The sequence below is a fragment of the Lissotriton helveticus genome, chromosome 1_1, assembly GCF_964261635.1.
Source record: "Lissotriton helveticus chromosome 1_1, aLisHel1.1, whole genome shotgun sequence".
NCBI classification, from domain to species: Eukaryota; Metazoa; Chordata; class Amphibia; order Caudata; family Salamandridae; genus Lissotriton; species Lissotriton helveticus.
Window position 1 is genome coordinate 1,436,814,417 of NC_136057.1, and position 22,931 is coordinate 1,436,837,347.

Consider the following 22,931-nt stretch of genomic DNA (forward strand, 5'->3'; position numbering starts at 1 on the left):
GGAGGGAGACAGAGGGAGGTAAAGAGAGTGGGAGACAGAGGAAGGGAGACAGAGGGAGGGAGACGGAGGGAGACAGAGAGGGAGGGAGAGAGAGTGGGAGACAGAGAGAGAGAGACAGAGAGAGAGAGAGTGAGAGTGAGAGACAGAGAGGGAGACAGTGAGAGAGAGAGGGAGACAGAGGGAGGGCGACGGAGGGAAACAGACAGAGGGAGCTTGAGGGGGAGAGAGAGAGAGAGAGAGAGACAGACAGAGAGAGAGAGAGACAGACAGAGAAAGAGAGGGACAGACAGTGAGAGAGAGAGGGAGACAGAGAGAGGAGGGAGACAGACCGAGGGAGACCGGGGGCGGGGGGAGAGAGAGAGAGACAGTGAGAGAGAGAGGGAGACTGTGAGAGATAGAGGGAGGGAGACAGAGAGAGAGAGAGATAGATATATATATATAGATATATGTGTGTATGCCGGGTCTGGTGGCTCAGTGGACGAAGGCGACTGCTGCAGGGACCTGTGTTCAACCTCATTGTCACACATTTTTTTTGCTTTAGCCCCACCCCCCTCCCCCTCTGACCCCGCCCCCACCGGTGCGGCACTCCGCCACAAACCACACTGTAAATTTGGCCCCCGAGAGAGAGAAAGTTTGTCAGTACCCATGGTATAATACATTACAGAAAAATAAGAACAAAACGTCCATTTATGTCAAGATTTGTTTTATGAAGACACGCAAGAACGAATTGAAAACATAACTGAAGAAGTACAGTTTGCAAATGTAATGGGAACAAGCAACATCACAAAGAGGGACAGGAGCGGACAATCAAAATTACGAGAGGGATGGGAAAGTGTCAGGTTACAAGAAACATCAAGGAGAGGGACTGAAGGGTGCAATAAACATTATGAGAGGGACGGGAAAGTGGCAGGTTACAAGAACAATCATTTGCAATGCAATAGGTCTCGCATTGGCAAGAGTTTGAGCTAATGCCATTGTAAATGGCAATGCCTTTTATTTATGTGTTTTGAAACCTGCAAGCGGTGCGTAAACACACACTTGGTACTTATAGTCATTGCCTACGAGAAGCAAGGTTGGTGGTAACTGCGCCTCTTTTACTGTCAGCCTTGCTTCTCGTAAGCTAGGACTAGAAGTATAAAGTTTGTGTGTACGCACCGCTTGCAGGATTTTAAAACACATAAATAAAAGGCATTGCTAATAGCTCAAACTCTCACAAATGCAAGCCTTATTGCATTGCAAATGACTGTTCTGAGATTCGAGAACAAAGTTTCCAGATGGGGAAAAAGTGCAGTGTGAGTAACAGCAGAAAGAAAGGGCATGTGGTGACCGCTGTGAAAACAAATGTGGTCATAAAACAGCTTGTCACTCTTCATATGCCTCTTGTGCTCAAGCACCGTCCCCCCACCGCCAGCCAACTGCGAGGCAGTTTAGAAGTGTAACAGGTTAAGTTAGATTGGTCCAATGATGTGTAGGGCTTTGAAAGTGTGAGTGAGAAGTCTCCGCCGATGAATTGCATGGCAGGGTCTACATTACGGTTATAAAGAGCTTGGCAGCGGCATGGGATGAAATGGGCATTTGTGCATGAGGCAGTGGTTGAGCTCCGAAAGGTTTGAAATAAACTTTCTGCTGTGGCTATGTGTTCTAATGTTACAGAAAGGCACATTAAAATATATAGGAGTTGGGCTTTCGTACATATTGCAGTGAGTGCTTTGAACCAAATGTTTGGATATTTCGACTGAAGGCAAAAGCTAAGGCCTTTAATCTAGCCGTTCTTGACCCGTTTTCAGATAGGGGTGCTGCCATCAAGGCTACTTTACGGAAGTCATGGGAATCATGAAAAATCCAAGTGCCATGCAAAGAATAAATATAGGAAATAAGCCATGCCCATTGAGCAGGAGAGTGGTAAAGGTGTGGTACGTAGCTAGTGATAGATTTTGGAGCATACTATTGCAAACACAAGACTAAAGTATGGTGTGGCAGCAAACTGTCATTTACAGAAAACACATTTACCACTGAAATGGCACAACATTTGCCCTGCCATGCAGTTTTACTGATAAAAACCAAAGTGTTCAAACAACAATGTTGAATATGTAGGTTTCAGCAAATATTTAGCGTTTGCACATCACCAAGCAAGTGTCCTGATGTTCTGATCTTATTAAAATCTTTGTTCCGATCGCACTTCAAAATTATAATAATGTGTTTTATTTGTACTTTCCTAACTGCTGATATATTCTGAAGTATTTGTACAGGTCATTCACAGGCATTGTTATTGTGTGTTAGAAAAAAGCTAATAGACTTCAGCCTTTTCTTGCACACTCTTTGTACCTCAGCAAGATTGTCAGTTAGATCACTTTACAAAATACACTAACTTTGCAATTAGAGAAAGAAAAGTAAACACTATTCTCCGTGTTAGAAAATAAGCAGCAATTTGTCTGAAGACGTATCCTGACATTTGACCTCAGCCTTTGAACACACAGCAAAGATGTCAAGATAAAAACAAAATTTAAAGGCATCTTTTTGCTCATTTACCATCTGAACTTTAGCATGATTACTTTGGCGGGTGCTGCAGCATCTCCTTCCCCCCAAACATTACATCCAGCCCCTGTGTTGTAATCATGGCCTAATAATAATCTGCAGATGAATATCTATGCTTCTGAGGGTACAATCAGAGCAAAGGCTACTTCTAGTGACTGTTAAGAGGGTGCAGAGTATGACTCACACTCAGTATACCTTGAAAGGTACAAGATCCTGATCTGTTTCTTTAAGTATTCATTTTTGAAATGTCTACGGCACACAAATACCCAGAGGGTGTCCTAACTCCAATAAGAATCTGACAAGTACTGCAATTCCAGAGAGAGGCAACTAAGTAAATAGCCAGGTTTATAGTTGGTTCCTGAAGACTGACAGCTTAGACTGACTTCTTAGATAAAATAGATGGACAATTCTACTTAGTAGCTACCTGAATGGCAAATTATTTGCCCTGTGACAAGATTGTATTGATCAGGGAGTTCTTAACAATGTAGGCCAAGTTTGACCACCAGCCGCAGTCCATGCAACAGGGGGGATTTCAAGGGACGATGCAGTGGGAACATTAATTATTTATTTAATTTCTCTCTGCATCATCCCTCTAAATCCCCCCATGCGGCCCCACCGCTGTTACCTGCACGGACCGCGGCTGTTGACCACAAAGTTTGTGAAGAATAGTGTATGAACAATTGAATAATGCATGCAGACCTTGATTGTGCAGCTTTAAAACAACTGCAAAAACTTTTTAATAGGACCTGCTTCTTCACTGGCAACCAGGGAAGTAAGCCCAGAAGGTCAGAGATATGAGCATGACCTGGGAAATTAAGTAACTGTGTGGCGGCACAATTCTGAACCAATTAGAGTTGATGAAGCTGATATTTAGGAAGACCAAGTACATGGCATTAGAATAATCTAAATAAAAACGCACAAGTACCTGGATAATCGAGAAGTGGGTCAAGGTAGAGATAAAATGAATAGTCTTTCTCAGCATCTTAAGTTTGCACAAGCATGAAACAGTAACTTTATCAATCTGTGGTATAAATGGCAACTGTTCTATAGACTGGTTCCCATATTCCTAAGAACATGAGCTGGGAAAGGACATGAACCAAGTTTGTTGAGCCACCTGTTATCAGTCCAAAGAGAAGAATGACCCCTAGGAAGGAATGACTTAGCCTTACGAGAATTCAGCTTTAAGCAGTTAGTATGCACTGCTTTTAGTCCTGATAACACATCTGCATGTGCAGAGTCTAAGTTGTCACTTATTTGCAAAATAACCCAAATATAATTTGTGTAGCACATACATGATGGCTGATGGTTCCTAATGACCTCTGCGAGTGGTCACACAAATGGATTAACAAGCACTGGCAATGCCAATATGACTGGCTTTAAAAGAATTTTGTATGGTCGATATTGTATTTATGTCCTTCCTTCCATCTTTGTAAAGCGCTCTGATATCCTTTGGGATCTTGTTCGCACTATATAAAACTTTATAAATACAATTAAAAAAAGAACTGTTAGCCAGCATTCTGCCCGTTGTGTGTATGCTCAGTGAAGGCGCCCCTTCCGAACAAGCATTAAAAATGTAATTGGTCTCGCCTTTCATTAAGTTAAAGCCATTTGCTTTGCTATACAATACCATTAGCAAAGCAAATGGCTTTAACTTAATCAAAGGCGAGACGTATTGCATTGTGAATGCTTGTTTTTATTAAAACCCACCCACCCCACCACCCTCGAGACATGCCAGCTGCCACCGGCCAGGATTGAAAAAGTTTATATGCCTACATGCCACAATGACTGACTATCTGGAGACAGTGATCAAGGTTCATTTAAAAAATTTTAAAATACAGCGAGATGCCCTAGTCTGCCTAGTTCACACCTTTTACTGTGTACATCAGGCCCAGACCAGGCCAGTGGACTGTATCACAATGAACGTGCTGCCTCCAGCACAACCACACATTCTTGCCCCTGCTCTAGGGGCAGCACTCAGTGAAAGGCAGACTGGCTGTTTGAACCTGCCGGTCCACCTTTCACAGTGCAGGAAGCAACTCAGCCTGCATTTGAAAGGGTTTTGCAGAAGACAGGTCTGGCACAGGGAGCAAGATTATCCAGCACCCCACAGAAAGCGCACCTTTAGAGGCCAGGATGCCTAGAGATGAGACTTTTGGTGGCTAGACCTTACCATCAGCAGCCTAATCCTGGGCGTCCGCAGAAATGTTTCCGGGGGGGGGCAACATTTTAACTTCAGCACTCGCCTTCCAGGGGGGGCAACATTTTATCTTCATCACTTTCCTTCAAGGCACGTTTAATGCAGACGGCCCATTGTCATTCTTTATGTGATGATCAGCAGCAGACAGAATGACAATGGGCCTGTCCACAGTCTGCTCGAGGTCGGGGAGGGGCTGCTGCAGCAGCCTCTAGAGTTCAAAGAGAAGTGCGAGAGGCCCCAAGTGAGAGAACATTTAAACTCCTGGGGCTTCTCGCAGGGGAACAGCCTGCTGTAATCTTGAACATTAGGGACCAAAAGGAATGGGACCGGCGATCCAGGGGGGGGCAAGCGCACCCCCTTGCCCTCCCCTGTGGACACCCATGAGCCTAATGGCATCTCCCTGCAGCTAATCGGTCCTACAGGGCTCGAGATGCATCCCAAAACCCATGGGAGGACCGGGCTCAGAATGAAGCATATGATGTTTTGCCAGCCTTTTCTGAAAATACCCGAGAGAGGACCACGCCCCTAGGGGTCAGTGCAACAACTTTAATTGATCTTGATGGACAGGGGGCAAGTGTAAGGCCCAGTGCCCGAGACAACGTTCGGCTCCAGGGCCAGAAACAAAGATGTGTGCTATGGGGACCCAATTCCCCCAGGATACGTTGCATGCTCCCTTGCCCATGATTGTGGGGGGCAGGATGCACAGGCCTCTTCTCTCCCCGACTCTGCTACCCATGGGCAGTTCACTGTACCAACCCCACCTATAATGCAGAACAAAGATGGTGCCAACTGCTGAGTGCGGGTAGCCGGCTGGGGCCACAGCACCCCTCCCCCAGCAGGCACCAATGAACTCCACCCCCCACGACCCAAATGCCCGTTGCGCATGGGCACTGGAAAAAAACTTGAATGAAAGGCCCACTGTGCAGGGCTGCAAAAAAAAAAAAAAGATCGCTGCTGTTAAGTATTCACCTCTTCTGGCATGGATCGCCCCATAATCCCCTGCGTGGGGAATAGGATTTACATATTGATCTCTGTGGCCTCAAATAGGGGCAGCCGCAAAATCAATAACTCTAACTCATGTTTGAGTGGCTGCAGACGGGCAGCACCCCCTCCCCTGACTGACAAGTTTTGCATAGAAATGCTCTATTCAAATGCAATGTTTACCATTATGATGAATACATTAGGCACTGTGCACTTTGATTTGATTGGTGGTGGAATGTTAAATTAGAACATGTGGCTGCTTTTACTAATGAGGTGACACCATTACAAAGCAGAAGCCTGCCTTCTTAATAAGGGAGCCCTCCTTATAGTGTGATGTTGTGTCTGGTATTGCTGTTATAGTGTTCAGGACCCACTAGGGGAGTAATGTAATATGAGGGTGTTACTAAAGGTATTTACATCTACCAGTAAACAACTTTTACCACAAAACCTTTTCCCGCAGGGAATCACAACAAGGTTGTTACAATAACCGTGTTGTGATTCCGCATACCATTACTCCGCAAGTCGGAACAAAGACCCCTTCCCTAGTGTCCGCACAGACTGGGGTTGGAAAAGTAAATTATACTATTCCAACATCCAGCGCCCCCCCTCCGCAAGTCGTTGTTCCGACTTGCAGAGTAATGGTTTGCGGAATCCCACTGCGGTCGTTGTAACAACCGCGTTGTGATTCCCTGCCAGGAAAAAATCTGCAGGATAAAGACATATTCACATCTACCCAATGTACATATTTGTAATTTACTGCATAGGATTTTGTAGTGGGAGTGTGCATGATGAATGCACTTTTCCTTTCTAAAAGAAAAGGCACTGACTGGATAATAATTTACTGAGTGTTGTTGTGCACCAGTATATTGGGGTTACTAGCCCTCATCAACTCTTCCGATTAGGTCTTGGGCTGCATTGCTACCCTGAGAGACTCAAGTGCTAAAGTGGGGTACTTGATTCCCAGTAAAAAAAACAATTGCGAACGTATTACTTGTGAAGGAAGCATACCCTGCATAAATAATATACCGATTTCTTACACTCATTTTTTGATAGAAGTTATAGACTATTTTACATGCTTTAAGATACGAACAGCTATTACTTTTTTAGATGCAGAAAAGATGTTTAACTTCTTTTGTACAATATATCTCAGGAAATGGGCTTTCCCTTCCAGATTGCTTTTCTATATCAGGGTGATATCATGTCTTTAATATTACATGGAAGACCAATTAGAGATACTGAGTGACACGGGGTACCAGGCATAGCTTCCCTCTGTCACCTATTTTATTCGCAGTTTTGTTGAACTGTTGGCAGTTGCAGTAAAAGCAACATACTCTATTAAGCCAGCCGGGACAGGGTCCTGCAAACTTTATGTACATGAAATTATGCTATTAATACATCGTAAGAAAGAATGTAGAAAAACACAACTTCCTTGGCACTGAAGAACTATGAGGTGTAAGACCTACATGCATTGGTCATGAAAATAGTCCCCAAAGGACAATAAAAAGTCTAAATATCAAACGGGAAACCATCTGCCAAGATACATGTGGCAGAGAGATTCGCTATCTTTTCAGTGTTTCTCTCGTTCCTTTCTTTTCTTTTTTGGAAAGCATGCTGTGTATGCTGCAGTCCCTTAAAGAGACTCTAGTCTACACAAGCACACTACTGTGGCATCCAACTTGGAGTCATGGTCTGAATAAAACGAAAACCCTGCACTCAAGCGGTCATTCCTAAGTGACCATCCATGTCTGCCTGACCAGTCTTAGCACTGCCCCAATACCCCTCCTAAGGTAGACGGAGCTTCAAGATACTCTCCAATCCTCCACACCCAAATTCCTTTCTGGATCATGTTTACACGTTTGTCTTTTGGTCTTGTTCTTTTTAAAAATCTAAACCTTATGTACGAAGCAGTGGCCCTTTATGAATAGAGTGGGTCGTAGATAATCTACCTGCTTGGACGCAGTGGTTGATCTTTCTGCCCTCTACACTGACTCAACAACGAACAACGACAAAAAAGCACACATAAAACAGACTACAGCTTACCACAGTCATCATTTTCAACAGTTTTTCTTCCTAAACTAATTTTCTCCTGCACCTGATCCAAATTAGGGCATGTTAAATTAGCTTTCGGTTTGCTCCAGCATCAGGACTTAAACTGGAGAGAATCATAAATCCAGTATTTTTGAAGTAACGACAAGCCATTGTCTTGAATTCAAAGTGAAGGGGCACTGTATTGCCAGTGAACGTTTTGCTGGTGCACCATGGTGGTAGAGTGTGAAGGAATGATCCAGTTCCTTAGACCATGAAGTTGGAGTGATAGGATGTACATGTTTGTGTGTCCCCGTAGACTCCTTATCCCTCATCCTGCATATAACCAACATTTAATTAATTCTCTTTTTCAGATTAAATCTATGAACCCTCCCAGTGATGACAGCCTGAACCTCACGAGCAGGAGAGACTCTGAGCCCTTTGGAAGCGGTCACTGGTACCCGGATAGAGAGCCCTTACTAGACCATCCCTTGCCTTCATCTGATGAGCTTTCCATTTCTGAAGAACCAGAAGATGTGTGCATTCAGGAGGGACAAGATATCACCTCACACAGCCTTGTGGTGCCACTGGTTGCCACTGTTCCTGAATGGAAGAGCCACAGTTCAAAGGGCAGTGGCATGTGGGACCGTGGCATTAGCGAGCAGGACGAGCTTGATGTCCGGTCAGATGAAAGCACTGACACACCCTCCTGTCAAATGATGGCACAAGGATTGAGCACGGGCATCACAAAGCCACAAATAGAAGAGGGAAAAGGCTGTACAGAAAGAGATGATCAATCAGAGGGGTGTGAGCAAAACCCAAGGAGCCCCAAAAACAAACGTCAGCCTGAAGGAATTCAAGAGACACATGAAAAGGCCGATGTTTCCAGTGTCCTATCCAGTGTGGCTCATTTCCAAACCAGGGCCCGGCAAAAGGCTTACAGCTGGGCCGGAGACTCTGCACCTCTTGAGAACCTCAGGCCGCACAGCAGACTCGAGGTATGTGAAGAGTGCCCAGCGAGGCTAGGGGTAGAGGAGATGGAGTCCAACGGCACATCTCACTACACGCCTGGAGATGCTGGTGGGTCACTCAGCCCGTCCTGGAAAAAGAAAGCGTTCAAAGTCAACTCTCCAGGCCTGACCAAGGTGTCTGAACTCAAAAAGATCTTTGAGGTCTAAAAGTCTGAAAAGTCATCTAAAGCTCATTCAGTAACACCAAATCATGAACGGTGGCAGTTGACACATTGTGACATGGACAGGTGCAACAAGTTGAAAGCCCTGGGAAGCAGACCTATCAACCTATATATCCCTCCACACAACACATGGGGATTGTGAGTACTGTTCCAAAGCGCTAGACCTGTAGTGCCCATAACTCCTCAGGCCCCCCTTTACATACTCCCAAAGTGTCAAACACTCTGTATCCCATGCCCGTATGCCACTAACCAGGAGAGCTATTTGCCAACACAACACCACGGAACAAGTAGCAGCATGTACGGGGCTAGTCCCGAGTGCCAAACCGGTTCCATGAAAACTCTCCTAACATCCCATTAAGGTATTTATCAACATAGTTGTGTTTCTACATACCTCAAAGTGCCCTGTATATAGCCACCTCATCACAGGACCCTTAGTGGGATAATCTTGGGCAGTTGTACATGCCCCTGTCTCCAGGGTGCCACCTTTCCATGATCCTACTACGAGGTCATTTGTAACATGACCAAAGTTACTGTTTACCCATACACCTTCAAAAGCCCCTCTCTACAGAAAACCCACTAGAGGACTATATTTATCATGATGCGGGGGCCAGACCTGAATAACAATACTATCAGGGAATCCTCACTGCCAACACCACACAATGGGATCTATAATAAAATGCATGCTGGGTTATGCCTGTATACCTTCATCCCTTTCCTTACGAGGTCCCCTACAAAGACAATCTCCATCTCAATCTCAATCTCTCTCTCTCTTACTCACTCACACACTGGCTCACTGGCTCACTGGCTCGCTCTCCTATCGTGAGGCCATTTGTATAATGGGATCACCCGAGCCTAGTCATATGTGTCCCTATCCCTCTAACATGAATATCCGGGTAACAGACCACCAAAAACCTTCTGCTTGAAACTACTTGACAGTAGTCCAAATTTTGCCACAGTTGATTCTTGTTATAAGGTCTTGGCGGATATAGAAGGTAGCATGGCTTTTTCTTTTTTTATTAAGTTGGAATCTCGATTGGAAACAACATACAACCAACACACTTATTTAAAGGCATGTTTTCTTATTTAGTTCCATCTACTTGGCTTTTCACGAGTGGTATTTTGGAGACATTTTTTAGAGGTTCTCAAAGCTTTTGAGAGAGAGTTCTTGACCAAGATGAGACACTGGAAAAGGGGCATCAAACCAAAACGACATAGCGCCACTGTATTGCCATTTTGCCTCAATGCTCGAATACTATTACCTGAATAAACCCGATTCTGCAAACAAACTGGCTGAACCCTGCCTCAACTTTCCTTTTATTTCAAAATCTAGTAACACCTGCATACAGAAAGCCATTTTTAGATTGGAAATCCACATACAGTTGCATAATCGGATAACTTTATAAGCAGCTCTGATTTATTTGAAAACTGAATTGAAAAATATCTTCCTTACAAGGGGACGTTCCGTTTGTCATGCAATACATAAGAATCATGTCTTTCCTGTGATATCCTCGTACTTTTGCTTGAACAAACAGCGAATCCATCCATCCCATCAAGTCATCCTTGCATATCCAGATCCAGACTGGGCACACATTTGCAGATGGAAACCTTCTTGTTTACTTGGCTCAACAGTGAAACAAAAAGGAAACCATCTTGTTTTCTTAGTTCACCCACGAAAATTGTAAGCCATTTGCGTTCTTATTTCCACCATAAAAGACAACATCAGTAACATTCCTCTCCGGGATGTGGGCTGAATGGCTGTGTGAGGCTTATTTGAGTGGGGTGCAGGACATGTATCAGAGCTGTGACACCCGGAACAACTGATTGTACATTATTTAAAATTCTGCAATAAAAACACAGTTTAAAAAAAAAATCTGTAACATTCCGAATATAAAGTTTATTTGCAACAAATTACCAGGTCTAACCTCAGGGTAACAGGCATCCTAACGACCTAAGACAACCATAAGAAAATTGTAAAATAATTTTGCAACACTTCACCCACATTTAAATCCCACACCCACTACTCAATGATTAAGACAAAGTCTAACGTGACAATTTATGGTCCTCCTGCCTATGACCCAAATGATTACCCATGCCACATCAGACATTAGATACAACAGAGTATTTTGGACTGCCAAAACACACAAACCTAACCCCATCACCACATACAGACTCAGGCTAACTCTGATGAAATAGCGTAGGACAAGTCAGCCAACACGGATTCCAATCTGCAAAAATAAACCAACCCAAGTTGGAAAACAGACAGCAGGCAGTACAAACCAATACTAGAAAATAACGTAACCAATGTTAGAAAGTCTTAAAAGAAATGTCTTCTTTACTTTTTCCCTTTATTCCTGGTCTCTCCTTGACTGCTTAACTTTACAAACATTTTCACTGAGTTATCTTAAGATTACATAAAGGAACATTGTAAAACTTTTTTTCGAGCTATTACACAGTCAGACAACTGCTTACATATAAATAATTGCCAATATTTTGCATTCCCCCAGCTTCCTCTTAACATCATACCTGGCAATTTGGGTCGCCCAACTGCTTTGATACAAATATCTCTAGGTGATTAAATTGCATGTCTTCCTATCACTATTCCTAATAATTCGAATGTCAGAAGGGTCTTTATATCCCCATCTTAGAGGTAAGAATTTCCAAAATTCTTTCTTCCATATCCCTGGTAGCTCAATTGCTCGTATAAAATTTTTTCCTTGAACTCCGACTTGCTCAACTGCCTCACGTTGCTATCCCCCTGTAGTTAAGATTGATTTCGCATATCACCACCTGCATTGGTCTGATTTGTCTAACTGCCTTTATATCAATATCTCCAAGATTTGTAACATTTTGTGCCTCTTCAAAAACATGCATGATTGTTTTTGAGTACAGTAAAAGCTTGTGTCATGCGTTCTTAACCCCCTCATATACCTTGTGCCATCTAAAGCGAACAAATAGGTTTTAGCTATTTTCATTACTGTACAGTCATAAATATGAAGGCACATTTGTATTCTCTGGGACAAAAGGTGCATCCCTGTGTAAATGCGAAGAAAAAACCCCCCCAAAAATATATATATATATTTTTCACAAAGAACTCTCCACACCACCTCCAGCAACGTTATGCCGGAGAAGAAGGAGCACAGACCACACGTATAAAACAAGATGTTTCGATTTATTCAATTGCTGCCAAGTTCAACAGGATGACGCGTTTCGGGCTTGAAAAGCCCTTGATCACATAACGGCTCCAGCAAACAAATTACTTTTTAAATGCTTAACTATGCACACCCCTCACACGATGTGACTCAGTCACGTGATAATAGACAGTGAGAAAATACTGTGATGAATCAGATATCTCTTTACAATATATGACGACCATGAGAATAGGGTTGTGAAAAAATTTATGAAATTAATTTTTTCCCCATGTCTGTTTTTAACATTGATAAATATTCCTGTATAAATACTTAAATATATAAAATCACAGACAATCCATAAGATAACTGTATAAATACATTTCTTTGGAGAACTATAAGATCTACGTCCTTGTCATTCTCCCATTAAGAATAACATTACATTTTTATATATAAAATACAAATATAGATTTCTAGCCTTTATCTCCAATCACATATGTGGATTACATGTCATCAAGAGTATTATTCCATATCCAATACATGTGCAAATCTTAGCAAAATAAATAGTGTTGAAATAAAGAAATACCGAAAATGAATAGGAAAAAATATCCATTTGTGACAACGTTTTAATCTGCAATTTTTTGTCACAATGGCCGATTTACAAAAGCAATATACTATTTAATCTGTTAGATCCTTCTGGTTATGGAGATACATAGAGTTTGTAGGTTCTCCAAGAACCAAAGGTACCCAGAGTCAACAACTGAGGTGCACCGTACAATGGTTTTTCATTGGGTACAGAGTCTAGACCAATTCATATGGCGAAATATGTACAGTGAAAAATGGGTATCATGGATTCCTATGAATTTCCGAAAGGGGCACCTGATATGGAGTTTAGGAGCAGTGGTTATTTGGACATTTCTGAATTTGTGGGTACTCATACTAGCATGTGAATTAGAGGGTATTTTTCAAAATGCCTTCTTTCTTACACACTGGCTTACATTTGGACGGCACAAATGCAGCAAAATCCATTGGTAATAACAATTGTTCAATTATTCTATGCTCCCACATGTGTGCCTATAAAAAAGGTACCTGTGTGGGTGGGCCTAGTGCCCGAGGCAAGAAACAACATTGACGCATCACATTTTTCCACTGAAAACTGAGACTTTTTTGCAAAGTGGGTAGCTGTGTCTTTTAGGCCCTAGCTCAGGCGGCACCTAGGGAAACCTAGCACATTTTTGAAAACTAGACACCTGGGGAAATCCAGGGTGGAGTGACTTCTATAGTGCTCACCAGGTTTCTTTTACCCAGAATCCCTTGCAAACCTCGAACTTTCCCAAAAAACAACAACACATTTTCCTCACATTTCTGTGATGAAATGTTCTAGAAACAAGGGACTTATGTGCCTATCCAGGGACAGACAATGGCTGACAGATGCACTGTGGAGGTAGTGCTGGTGTCAGCCACTGCCCGGCACCCCCACTTAAGGGGCTAGGAGGAATTTAATAATAACAGCTTACCCCCCATTTTGAGGACAGTCTTCCATTTGTCACCTTTTAGGTGAGTCAAACATGGTATATCCCATGAACGGAGAGCAAATGAGAGGGCACAACATGTGCATAGTACTTAAGATATGGCTCCATTAAGTGCGTACATTTTTGTTACTAAAATAATATCTTATCATATTAGATATATATTGTGAGAATTGGGGGTCTCTGGTTGGCACAGGTATGTACTTGTGACAAGCAGGGACCCTCTCCTCTAAGCCAGAGCAAGGGACTTACTCTCAGAAATAACCCCTGCTCACCCTCTAGGCGGCGTGGCGCGAGCAGACAAGGCTAAACTCCAGAGTACGCACGGTTAAGCACCTGATATAACACACACAATAAACCATCAACCCACCACACAGTGACACAAGACTGTTTGTTTGTAAAAATATATCTCCTTTATATAAAACTCTCAAGCAGGCTTTGATTACAGTTTTAGCATTTAAATTGGTTTCAGTTACTTTTAAAATGAGGCCACAGTTCTTGAAGGCAATGTTCAATACTTAAAAATGGGTAAAGGGTTCTTAAACCGGCTTCACAGGGTTGCAGGTAATGTCTGACGCGTGGATGCGCTCTTCGTTGAGGCCTCAGTGCCTCGTAGCGCTTCTCTGCGCGTCGTACGAGGCCCGGATGAAAGGCCCTACTGATTCTCACGCGCCTCGCGGTAGACGCGTACGACGCGGCAGATCTAAACAAGGGGTACGAGTCGTACTAAGCATGTGCGACTCGTACCTTCAGGCGTAGGCTCACAGAACGTTCAAAATCACAAGCAGGGTGTCCGCACAGCTCGAGGCGTTCAAGGGGCCTCAGTGCATACGGGCAGTGTGAGTGGTCGGGTGTCTGTACGAATCGCACAGTGATGTCGGGTTACAGTACCTTTTCCTTTGTAGGGGAGTTCGAGGCAAAAAAAAAACAGGCGCAGATTGGACATCCCTCGTCGCGGTGCGTTCCTCTTTTGGCACGGACTACGGTTCGTGGGCTCTGTAGGTTCTGCAATCGGAGGGCAGCGATGCATTGGGGCTGTTGATCTCGATGTCCGTCTCGACCTTGAAGAGGGAGGGGGCGGCAGCTTGAGGTTATCCAGCGGCGAGGCGTTTTCAACAGGGCGTCGTCCTGGAGAGGCGAGTTCAGGTGCAGCCAGTCTTCTCGGTGTGCTCTACAGCTCGGGGGCCACAAACTCACGTTGTTTGGACCGGACGGTCTGTTCTTGCGGTGCGAGCTCCGACTCGATGTTGCAGCAGTTCGCGGTGCTCAGGCCAGGCGGGGCAGGCCTTTACAATGCTAGTTGTGGCACGGCCGTTCAGAGGTCACTTAGCTCACCGGGATGGGGCGCACAGGCTCTCCGAGTGCAGGACAGATTCCCAGCCGCACTCAGGTCTCCGGAGTCAGCACTGAAGGGAGAAATAACACCAGCAGCAGCTTCCTTCTTCAAAAGGGGGGGGGGGGGGTAGCGCCCACTGTTCCTGGGACGCAGTTCAGGGGGCAAGTTCACAAGCAAGCCCTTGGAGATTGTCAAGATGCACAAGTTGAATTAAAAGTCTTTCAGTCTTTTCTTCCTCTCTCCTTCTTGCAGCAAGGCACCCACCACAGGCCAGTCTCTCAGGATTAGAGACAGTAGTTCTCCATGCAACTTTCCCAGGTCCTTCTCTTCAGGCAGAGTTTCTTCTTGGCGTCAACAGGATCTGATTTCTTAGGAGCAGGGCTCCTACTTTTATACACAATTTCTTTTGTTCTCGCAGGCCAGGGGGGCCTTTGCCTAATCCAGTCAGTGTCTGGGCACTTTGTTTTTCAGGCCTTGGCTTCTTCTTTCAGTGTGCAGGGCAGGGACATCAGACGCTCCGCAGGAGGTGGAGCCAGCATTGTGATGACAAGTACAGTCAGGAGCACTCTGTTGACAGTCTTCCCTCTTCCTGGACCAGGTGCAGGGCAGAGTCATCAGTCGCTCCCCAGGGGGCGTTGCCAGCATTGTGGTGGTAGAGCACAGCCCTATTCAGAGTCCAGGGGCACTCCCCCCACCCATCCTGGGGTAATCTCTCTATTCACCACCTGTCAACCTCAGCCTGTCCCCTGGAATTCCCCAGCCCGTCCCCTGGAATTCCCCAGCCCTGTCACACACAGAAACCAGACAGCAGATACACATCAGAGCAGAGGCGGGCAGAAATGGTTAGGCAAGCAAATACTAACTTTCTAAAAGTAGTATTTGCAAACACAGGATATTAAAATAAACTTTACTACAATAAGTATTTTTATTATTCTTAGTTCAGGCATACTAAACTTGACTTACTACCATGCTCTCGGAGTCTGCTGGGATTATAGTGTGTAATAATTCCAGCAGCCCACTCTGGTTTATGGAGAGTAGGTAGCCTTACAATAGTTTAAAACGAAAATGGCTGTAATTCACTATTAGGACATGCCACACACATCAGGGCTTGTCCTACCTTATGCTTACAATGCACCCTGCCCTAGGGCCTACCATAGCGGTGACTCACATGAAGTGAAGGGAAGGTTTAGGGGCTGGCAAGTGGATGCACTTGCCCAGCCAGCATGACAGTACCAGACTGCACGCAGGTTCTGCAGTGGCAGACACTAGACATATTTTAAAAGGCTGCTTCTGTGGGTGGCGCAACCAGCGCTGCAGGCCCACTAGCAGTATTGGTATTTACAAGCCCTGGCACTCCTGGTGCACTTTACTGGGGACTGACAGTAAATCCAATGAGCCAATCATGGAAATCAATTACAGGTCTCCTTTGCATTGGGAGCACTTGCACTGCGGCATGGATTGGCCGTGGCGCAGTGCCCTGAGCAGCGAACACCAGCAAAACATCTGAGGCACATCAGGAAAAAGTGGAAGGGAGACTCACGCCAAGGTGCCAGGTCTAACACGTGTCCCCTCCAGCTGAAATGTGGGGAGAACTACCCTACCCCAGGGAGTTCCTCATCACTAAGGCGGAAAAACCTGGATAGACCGTCAGCATTGGCGTGATCTATGCCAGGGCGATGTTCCACCGTGAAGTCCATACCCTGTATGGAAATGGACCACCTCAACAGTTTCTCACCCCTCATTTGCATCAACCATCTGAGGGGCCTGTGGTCTGTCTGAACCTGGAAGTGAGACCCAAACAAGTAGGGTCTTAGCTTCTTCAGTGCCCAGACCACAGCAAAAGCTTCTCGCTCAATTGCACTCCACCTCTGTTCCCGTGGAAGTAACCTCCTACTGATGAAGGCTACAGGTTGGTCCCAGCCCGCCTCAGTCATCTGTGATAGAACAGCCCTTACACCATGCTCTGAAGCATCTATTTGCGCTAGAAATTCCTTGGAGAAATCAGGAGCCAGGAGCACGGGCGTCGTGCACATGGCAGTTTTCAGGGTGTCAAAAGCCTTCTGACAGGTGGCAGTCCAGATCATATTCCTGGGCTGCTTCTTAGAAGTCAGCTCTGTCAAGGGTACAACAATGCTGCCATACCCCTTGACAAACCTCCTGTAGTACCCTGTGAGACCCAGGAAGGCTCTCACTGCAGTTTGAGTTTTGGGGGGGGGGGTCCCAAGCCAGAATGGTTTCAATCTTGGGTTGTAGGGGCGCCACCTTGCCGCTCCCCACTTGGTGTCCCAAGTACACCACTGAGCCCTGCTCGATCTGACACTTGCTTGCCTTGATCGTGAGGCCTGCCTTGCGCCGTGCCATCAATACTTCCCAGAGGTGTTGCAAGTGTTCTTCCCAGGTGCTACTGAACACTGCAATGTCATCCAGGTAGGCGGCGCTGAACTCAGCTAGTCCAGCCAACATCTGGTTGACCAAACTCTGGAAGGTGGCAGGGGCATTCTTCATCCCAAATGGCATAACCCGGAACTGGAAATGCCCATCTGGTGTGGAGAATGCTGACCTCTCCTTGGCCCCATCAATCAAGGCGATCTGCCAGTACCCAGACGTCAAATCAAACATGCTGAGGAACCGGGCAGCCCCTAACCGATCGATGAGCTCCCCAGCTCTGAGGATGGGGTGCGCGTCAGTCTTGGTGACTGAATTGAGTCCTCTTTAGTCCACACAGAACCGGAGTTCAGGTGTGGCTCCCGGCGCTGCAGCCTTTGAGACCAAGACCACTGGGCTGGCCCAAGGACTGCTGGAGGACTCAACCACCCCAAGGGCAAGCATCTTGGAGACCTCCTCTTTGATGCAAGCCCTAACCCGGTCAGTTACTCTGTAAGCCTTGTGCTTTACAGGCAAGCGGTCTCCTGTGTCCACATCATGGACGCACCAATCTGTGAAATCAGGAACCAGGGAGAACAGATCAGGAAACTGCCCCAGCAAGTGGCGGCAGTCCTCCTGTTTCTCGGGGTCAGTGTGGGTGAGAGGTTAACTCCATCCACTGACCCATCTTTCTCTGAGGCCACCAGTTTGTCAGGAAGAGGCTCAGTCTCCTTCTCCATCCCATCATCGGGGGCCAAGAGCATGCCCACTTCGGATTTCTCCAAGTGGGGCTTAAGGCGGTTAACATGTAGGACCCTCAAAGGGTTCCTGGGAGACTGCATGTCTACCAAGTAGGTGACATCACTCTTGCGCTCCACAACCTCAAATGGACCTGTCCACTTATCCTGACGTGCACAAGGCTCCAGTGGGGGCCAAGACCCACACCTTTTGTCCAGGTTGAAGCTCTACCAGAGTGGCATTCTGGTCGTACCACCGCTTCATCTCTTCCTGGCTGGCTTCCAGATTTGCCTCAGCAAGTTGCCTGAATCGCCTGGTCTGGTTTCTGAAGGCCAGCATGTAACTATACATTCTGGGGAGGTTTCCTTTGAGATTGCTCCCAGCCTTCCTTTACCAAACTCGGAGGTCCTCTCACTGTTTGACCATACAGAAGCTCAAAGGGGCTGAACCCTAAAGACTTCTGTGGCACCTCATGGTATGCAAACAGAAGACATGGCAAGAGGACGTCCCACTTACGCCTCATGGGTTCTTCCAGACCCATAATCATGCCTTTCAGGGTTCGGTTGAATCTCTCAACCAACCCATTTCCTTGTGGGTGGTATGGGGTGATGAACTTGTAGGTAACACCACACTCCTGCCAAAGGGATTTCATATATTTGGTTATGAAATTGGTGCACCTGTCAGACACCACCTCTAGAGGGAATCCCACTCTGGAGAAAATTCCCATCCGTGCTCGTCCCATCACGGGGGCCGTCACTGTCCTCTGAGAGATGGCTTCAGGGTACCGGTTGGCATGGTCCACCAAGACCAGGATGAACCTGTTGCCCATGGCTGTCTTGGGGTCCAGAGGCCCCACAATGCCAATGCCCACTCGCTGGGATGGGGTACTGACCACAGGGAAGGGCTGGAGAGGAGCCTTCTGCTTCTTCCCACTCTTCCCACTTGCCTGGCAATTTTGACATGATCTAAAATGAGCATCTGAGCTCCGGTGCTTTTGGGGCCAATAAAAGTGGGTGACAAGCCTGTTATAGGTCTTGTCCATCCCCAAATCTCCTGCTAAGGGTACATCATGAGCCAGCCCCAGTAGGAAGGCTCTGAACTTCAGGGGTACCACCAGCGAACGGGCTGACCCAGGTTCAGCAACCTTAGGCTCTGAATACAGGAGGTCATTCTCCCAGTAAACAAAATGTGTTCCAGACTGAACACCATTGGCCTGGTCTGCAGCCTGCTGCCGCATACCCACGAGAGAAGGGCATTGTTTCTGCTCCCTCCAGAATTCCTCCCTGGAGGAGTCCCCTTCCTGCTGCCAATGGGTCAGCTCAGGCAGGTCCCCCAGTTTGGCTATCTGTTCCCCGGTAGGCTCCAGGGCATCCCCCTCAAGGTCTACTTCCTCCTGGGCCGTGGGAACTTCAGGGGCCGGTTTCCCGCACCTCCTGCGCCTTCTCCCCCTAAGGCCGGTTCCTGGGCCTCTCCCTCAGGCTCCAGGGCCTCTTGAACACCCCTACTTGCTGCCATTGACCGGGTGGTCACGCACGCCCAGTCGGGTAAACCCACAATCCTCAGATGAGTTGTCTTCTCCACCTTTTCCCAAGGGGAGCTCTCCAAGTCATTCCCTAGCAAACAGTCTACAGGCATGGCAGTTCTAATAGCAACCTGCGGAGTACCAGAGACCCCCCCCCCCCCCCACTCAAAGGGAACCTGAGCCATTGGACAACGGCTCTCTGAGTTGTCAGCATTGACAACCCAGCAATAGGCATGGGGTACAACCTGCTCGAGACACCAGGTGCTGCCGGACTGCAGTCACACTGGCTCCTGTGTCTCTAAGAGCTTCTACCTTCTTCCCATTGACGGTCACTACTTGCCCATATTTCTTGGTGTTAGAGGGTAATTAGGTCTCAGGGACCATCTCACTGTCTCCTAGTGAGACTAGGGTCATCTGGACGGGGTCCAACCCACCTTGGACTTCTACCTCCTCCCCAAAGGCTACACTAGCCATCTGCCGGGGCGGAGCACCAGTGGGTGCTGGTTTCACATACTGGCGACACTTGGGATCACTGGCAAAATGACCCACTTTACACACTTGTAACTTGTTGGGGGCCCCTTTGGAACAGGTTTACCTGTCGGGCCCCGGTCTGCTTCGGGGGTGGGGGGGGAGGCTGAGAACCTTTCCCTTGGTTCCCTTGGGGATTACTTTGGGGGCCTTTTTGGAACCCTTTCTGTTTTCCCTTGTCCCCCCCCACTCTTCTGCTGGGGACCCTACCCAACCTTGGCTGAGTCTCCCACTGAACCCTTGTGGACCCTGGTGCTGAGCCAGCAGTCCGCCTCATCAGCAAGCTTCCTAGGGTTAGTCAGCTTGCTATCAATCAGGTGCTGGCGTAGCTCAGGAAAACAATTACTAGACAAGTGCTCCCATGCAATTAAATCAAAGAGACCTTGAAAATCATCAACTTTGCTACCTTTCACCCAACCATCCAGTGCTCTGGGGGATGGGGCGCACAGGCTCTCAGAGTGCGGGACAGATGCCCAGTCGTACTCAGGTCTCCGGAGTCGTACTCAGGTCTCCGGAGTCAGCGCTGAAGGGGGAAATAACACCAGCAGCAACTTCCTTCTTCAAAAGGGGGGGTAGCGCCCACTGTTCCTGGGGCGCAGTTCTGGGGCAAGTTCACAAGCAAGCCCTTGGAGATTGTCAAGATGCACAAGTTGAATTAAAAGTCTTTCAGTCTTTTCTTCCTCTCTCCTTCTTGCAGCAAGGTACCCACCACAGGCCAGTCTCTCAGGATTAGAGACAGTAGTCCTCCATGCAACTTTCCCAGGTCCTTCTCTTCAGGCAGAGTTTCTTCTTGGCGTCAACAGGATCTGATTTCTTAGGAGCAGGGCTCCTACTTTTATACACCATTTCTTTTGTTCTCGCAGGCCAGGGGGGCCTTTGCCTAATCCAGTCAGTCTCTGAGCACTTTGTTTTTCAGGCCTTGGCTTCTTCTTTCAGTGTGCAGGGCAGGGACATCAGACGCTCCGCAGGAGGTGGAGCCAGCATTGTGATGACAAGTACAGTCAGGAGCACTCTGTTGACAGTCTTCCCTCTTCCTGGACCAGGTGCAGGGCAGAGTCATCAGTCGCTCCTCAGGGGGCGTAGCCAGCATTGTGGTGGTAGAGCACAGCCCTATTCAGAGTCCAGGGGCACTCCCCCCCACCCATCCTGGGGTAATCTCTCTATTCACCACCTGTCAACCCCAGCCTGTCCCCTGGAATTCCCCAGCCCTGTCACACACAGAAACCAGACAGCAGATACACATCAGAGCAGAGGCGGGCTGAAATGGTTAGGCAAGCAAATACTACCTTTCTAAAAGTAGTATTTGCAAACACAGGATATTGAAATAAACTTTACTAAAAAGTATTTTATTATTCTGAGTTCAGGCATACTAAACTTGACTTTCTTCCATGCTCTCGGAGTCTGCTGGGATTATAGTGTGTAATAATTCCAGCAGCCCACTCTGGCCTATGGAGAGTAGGTAGCCTTACAATAGTGAAAAACGAAAATGGCTGTAATTCACTATTAGGACATGCCACACACATCAGGGCTTGTCCTACCTTATGCTAACAATGCACCCTGCCCTAGGGCCTACCATAGGGGTGACTCACATGAAGTAAAGGGAAGGTTTAGGGGCTGGCAAGTGGGTGCACTTGCCCAGCCAGCATGACAGTACCAGACTGCACACAGGTTCTGCAGTGGCAGACCCTAGACATATTTTAAAAGGCTGCTTCTGTGGGTGGCGCAACCAGCGCTGCAGGCCCACTAGCAGTATTGGTATTTACAAGCCCTGGCACTGCTGGTGCACTTTACTGGGGACTGACAGTAATTCCAATGAGCCAATCATGGAAATCAATTACAGTTACACTTTACATTGGGAGCATTTGCACTGCGGCACGGATTGGCCGTGGCGCAGTTCCCTGAGCAGCGAACACCAGCAAAACATCTGAGGCACATCAGAAAAAAGTGGAAGGGAGACTCACGCCAAGGTGCCAGGTCTAACATATATCAATGTTAATTTTTTTTATCTTTGCCTATTCAGGGTTGTGTTTCCATATTGTACAATATCTTCATTCCATTTTTAGCTATTAACACGGAGTGTTATAAAATTCCCCAATGGAATATTTGAGTTAGACCAATAGGTTGACTCAGGGTTACTTACTGACGTACATTATGGTGGGCAATTTTTTTCTGAAGTATTGTGGTTGCTATGAGTTTTTTGTTTTTTTAAACAGAGAAAATTAATATTTGATACTAAGCAGATCACAACAACATGTCTGAGTTGTTTTCACGTATAGCGTGGACCTTTTACATATTAACTTGTCCTCCTTTGTTTCAATGCTTGGTTAACAAATAAGCATGTTCACAAGCAAACAGATTGGTTGAATGTCTGATTTCAGACACCGAAAACGTTAGTCATTCCAAATAATCTTTTACCAATAGGGTAAAAGGTACCAACTACGACCAAGGAACAGGAACAGACTCAACCAGTAAGTAATCTACATCAATTTTTCTTCAGCAGCAAAGTAAGTCAAATCGTTATATTTTGTGTTTTAACCCAACGCTGGTTTACTAGCTACATGCAAATGAAATAACATGACATTTTCATTATAATAGTATTTCTATTGGATTTTAAATGTACCATATTTCTAAATCTTTACCTGTGGTATCATGGCAGGCGGTCGTTTTTAGGTCTCAGCCTGATCCAGCGCATGCGCTGGTCTGGCCGAGACATTTAGTAGCTGCTTTGAAAAGTGCTACTTTCCCGGCGACCAACTTACTATCACGCGCACAATAGCAAGCTGGTGGCCGGCAAGGTAGCATATGCTGTGACGCGCGTGCATACCGCTTGCGTTTTTTTAATTTTTTCTTTCATTTCGC

At 46.4% G+C, this 22,931-nt stretch overlaps 1 protein-coding gene across 4 annotated transcripts in view; it reads left to right on the plus strand.

The window, feature by feature from the left end:
- DENND1C (DENN domain containing 1C) overlaps positions 1-10,216 on the plus strand; it is a 219,309-nt gene extending 209,093 nt beyond the window's left edge. For all 4 annotated transcript variants that reach the window (XM_078685386.1, XM_078685399.1, XM_078685380.1 and 1 more), the window contains one exon: positions 8,113-10,216. In XM_078685386.1, the coding sequence (XP_078541512.1) occupies positions 8,113-8,916 (804 nt within the window). In that variant the 3' untranslated portion in view covers positions 8,917-10,216. The remainder of the gene's footprint in view (positions 1-8,112) is intronic.
- The last annotated feature ends 12,715 nt before the right edge of the window (positions 10,217-22,931 follow it).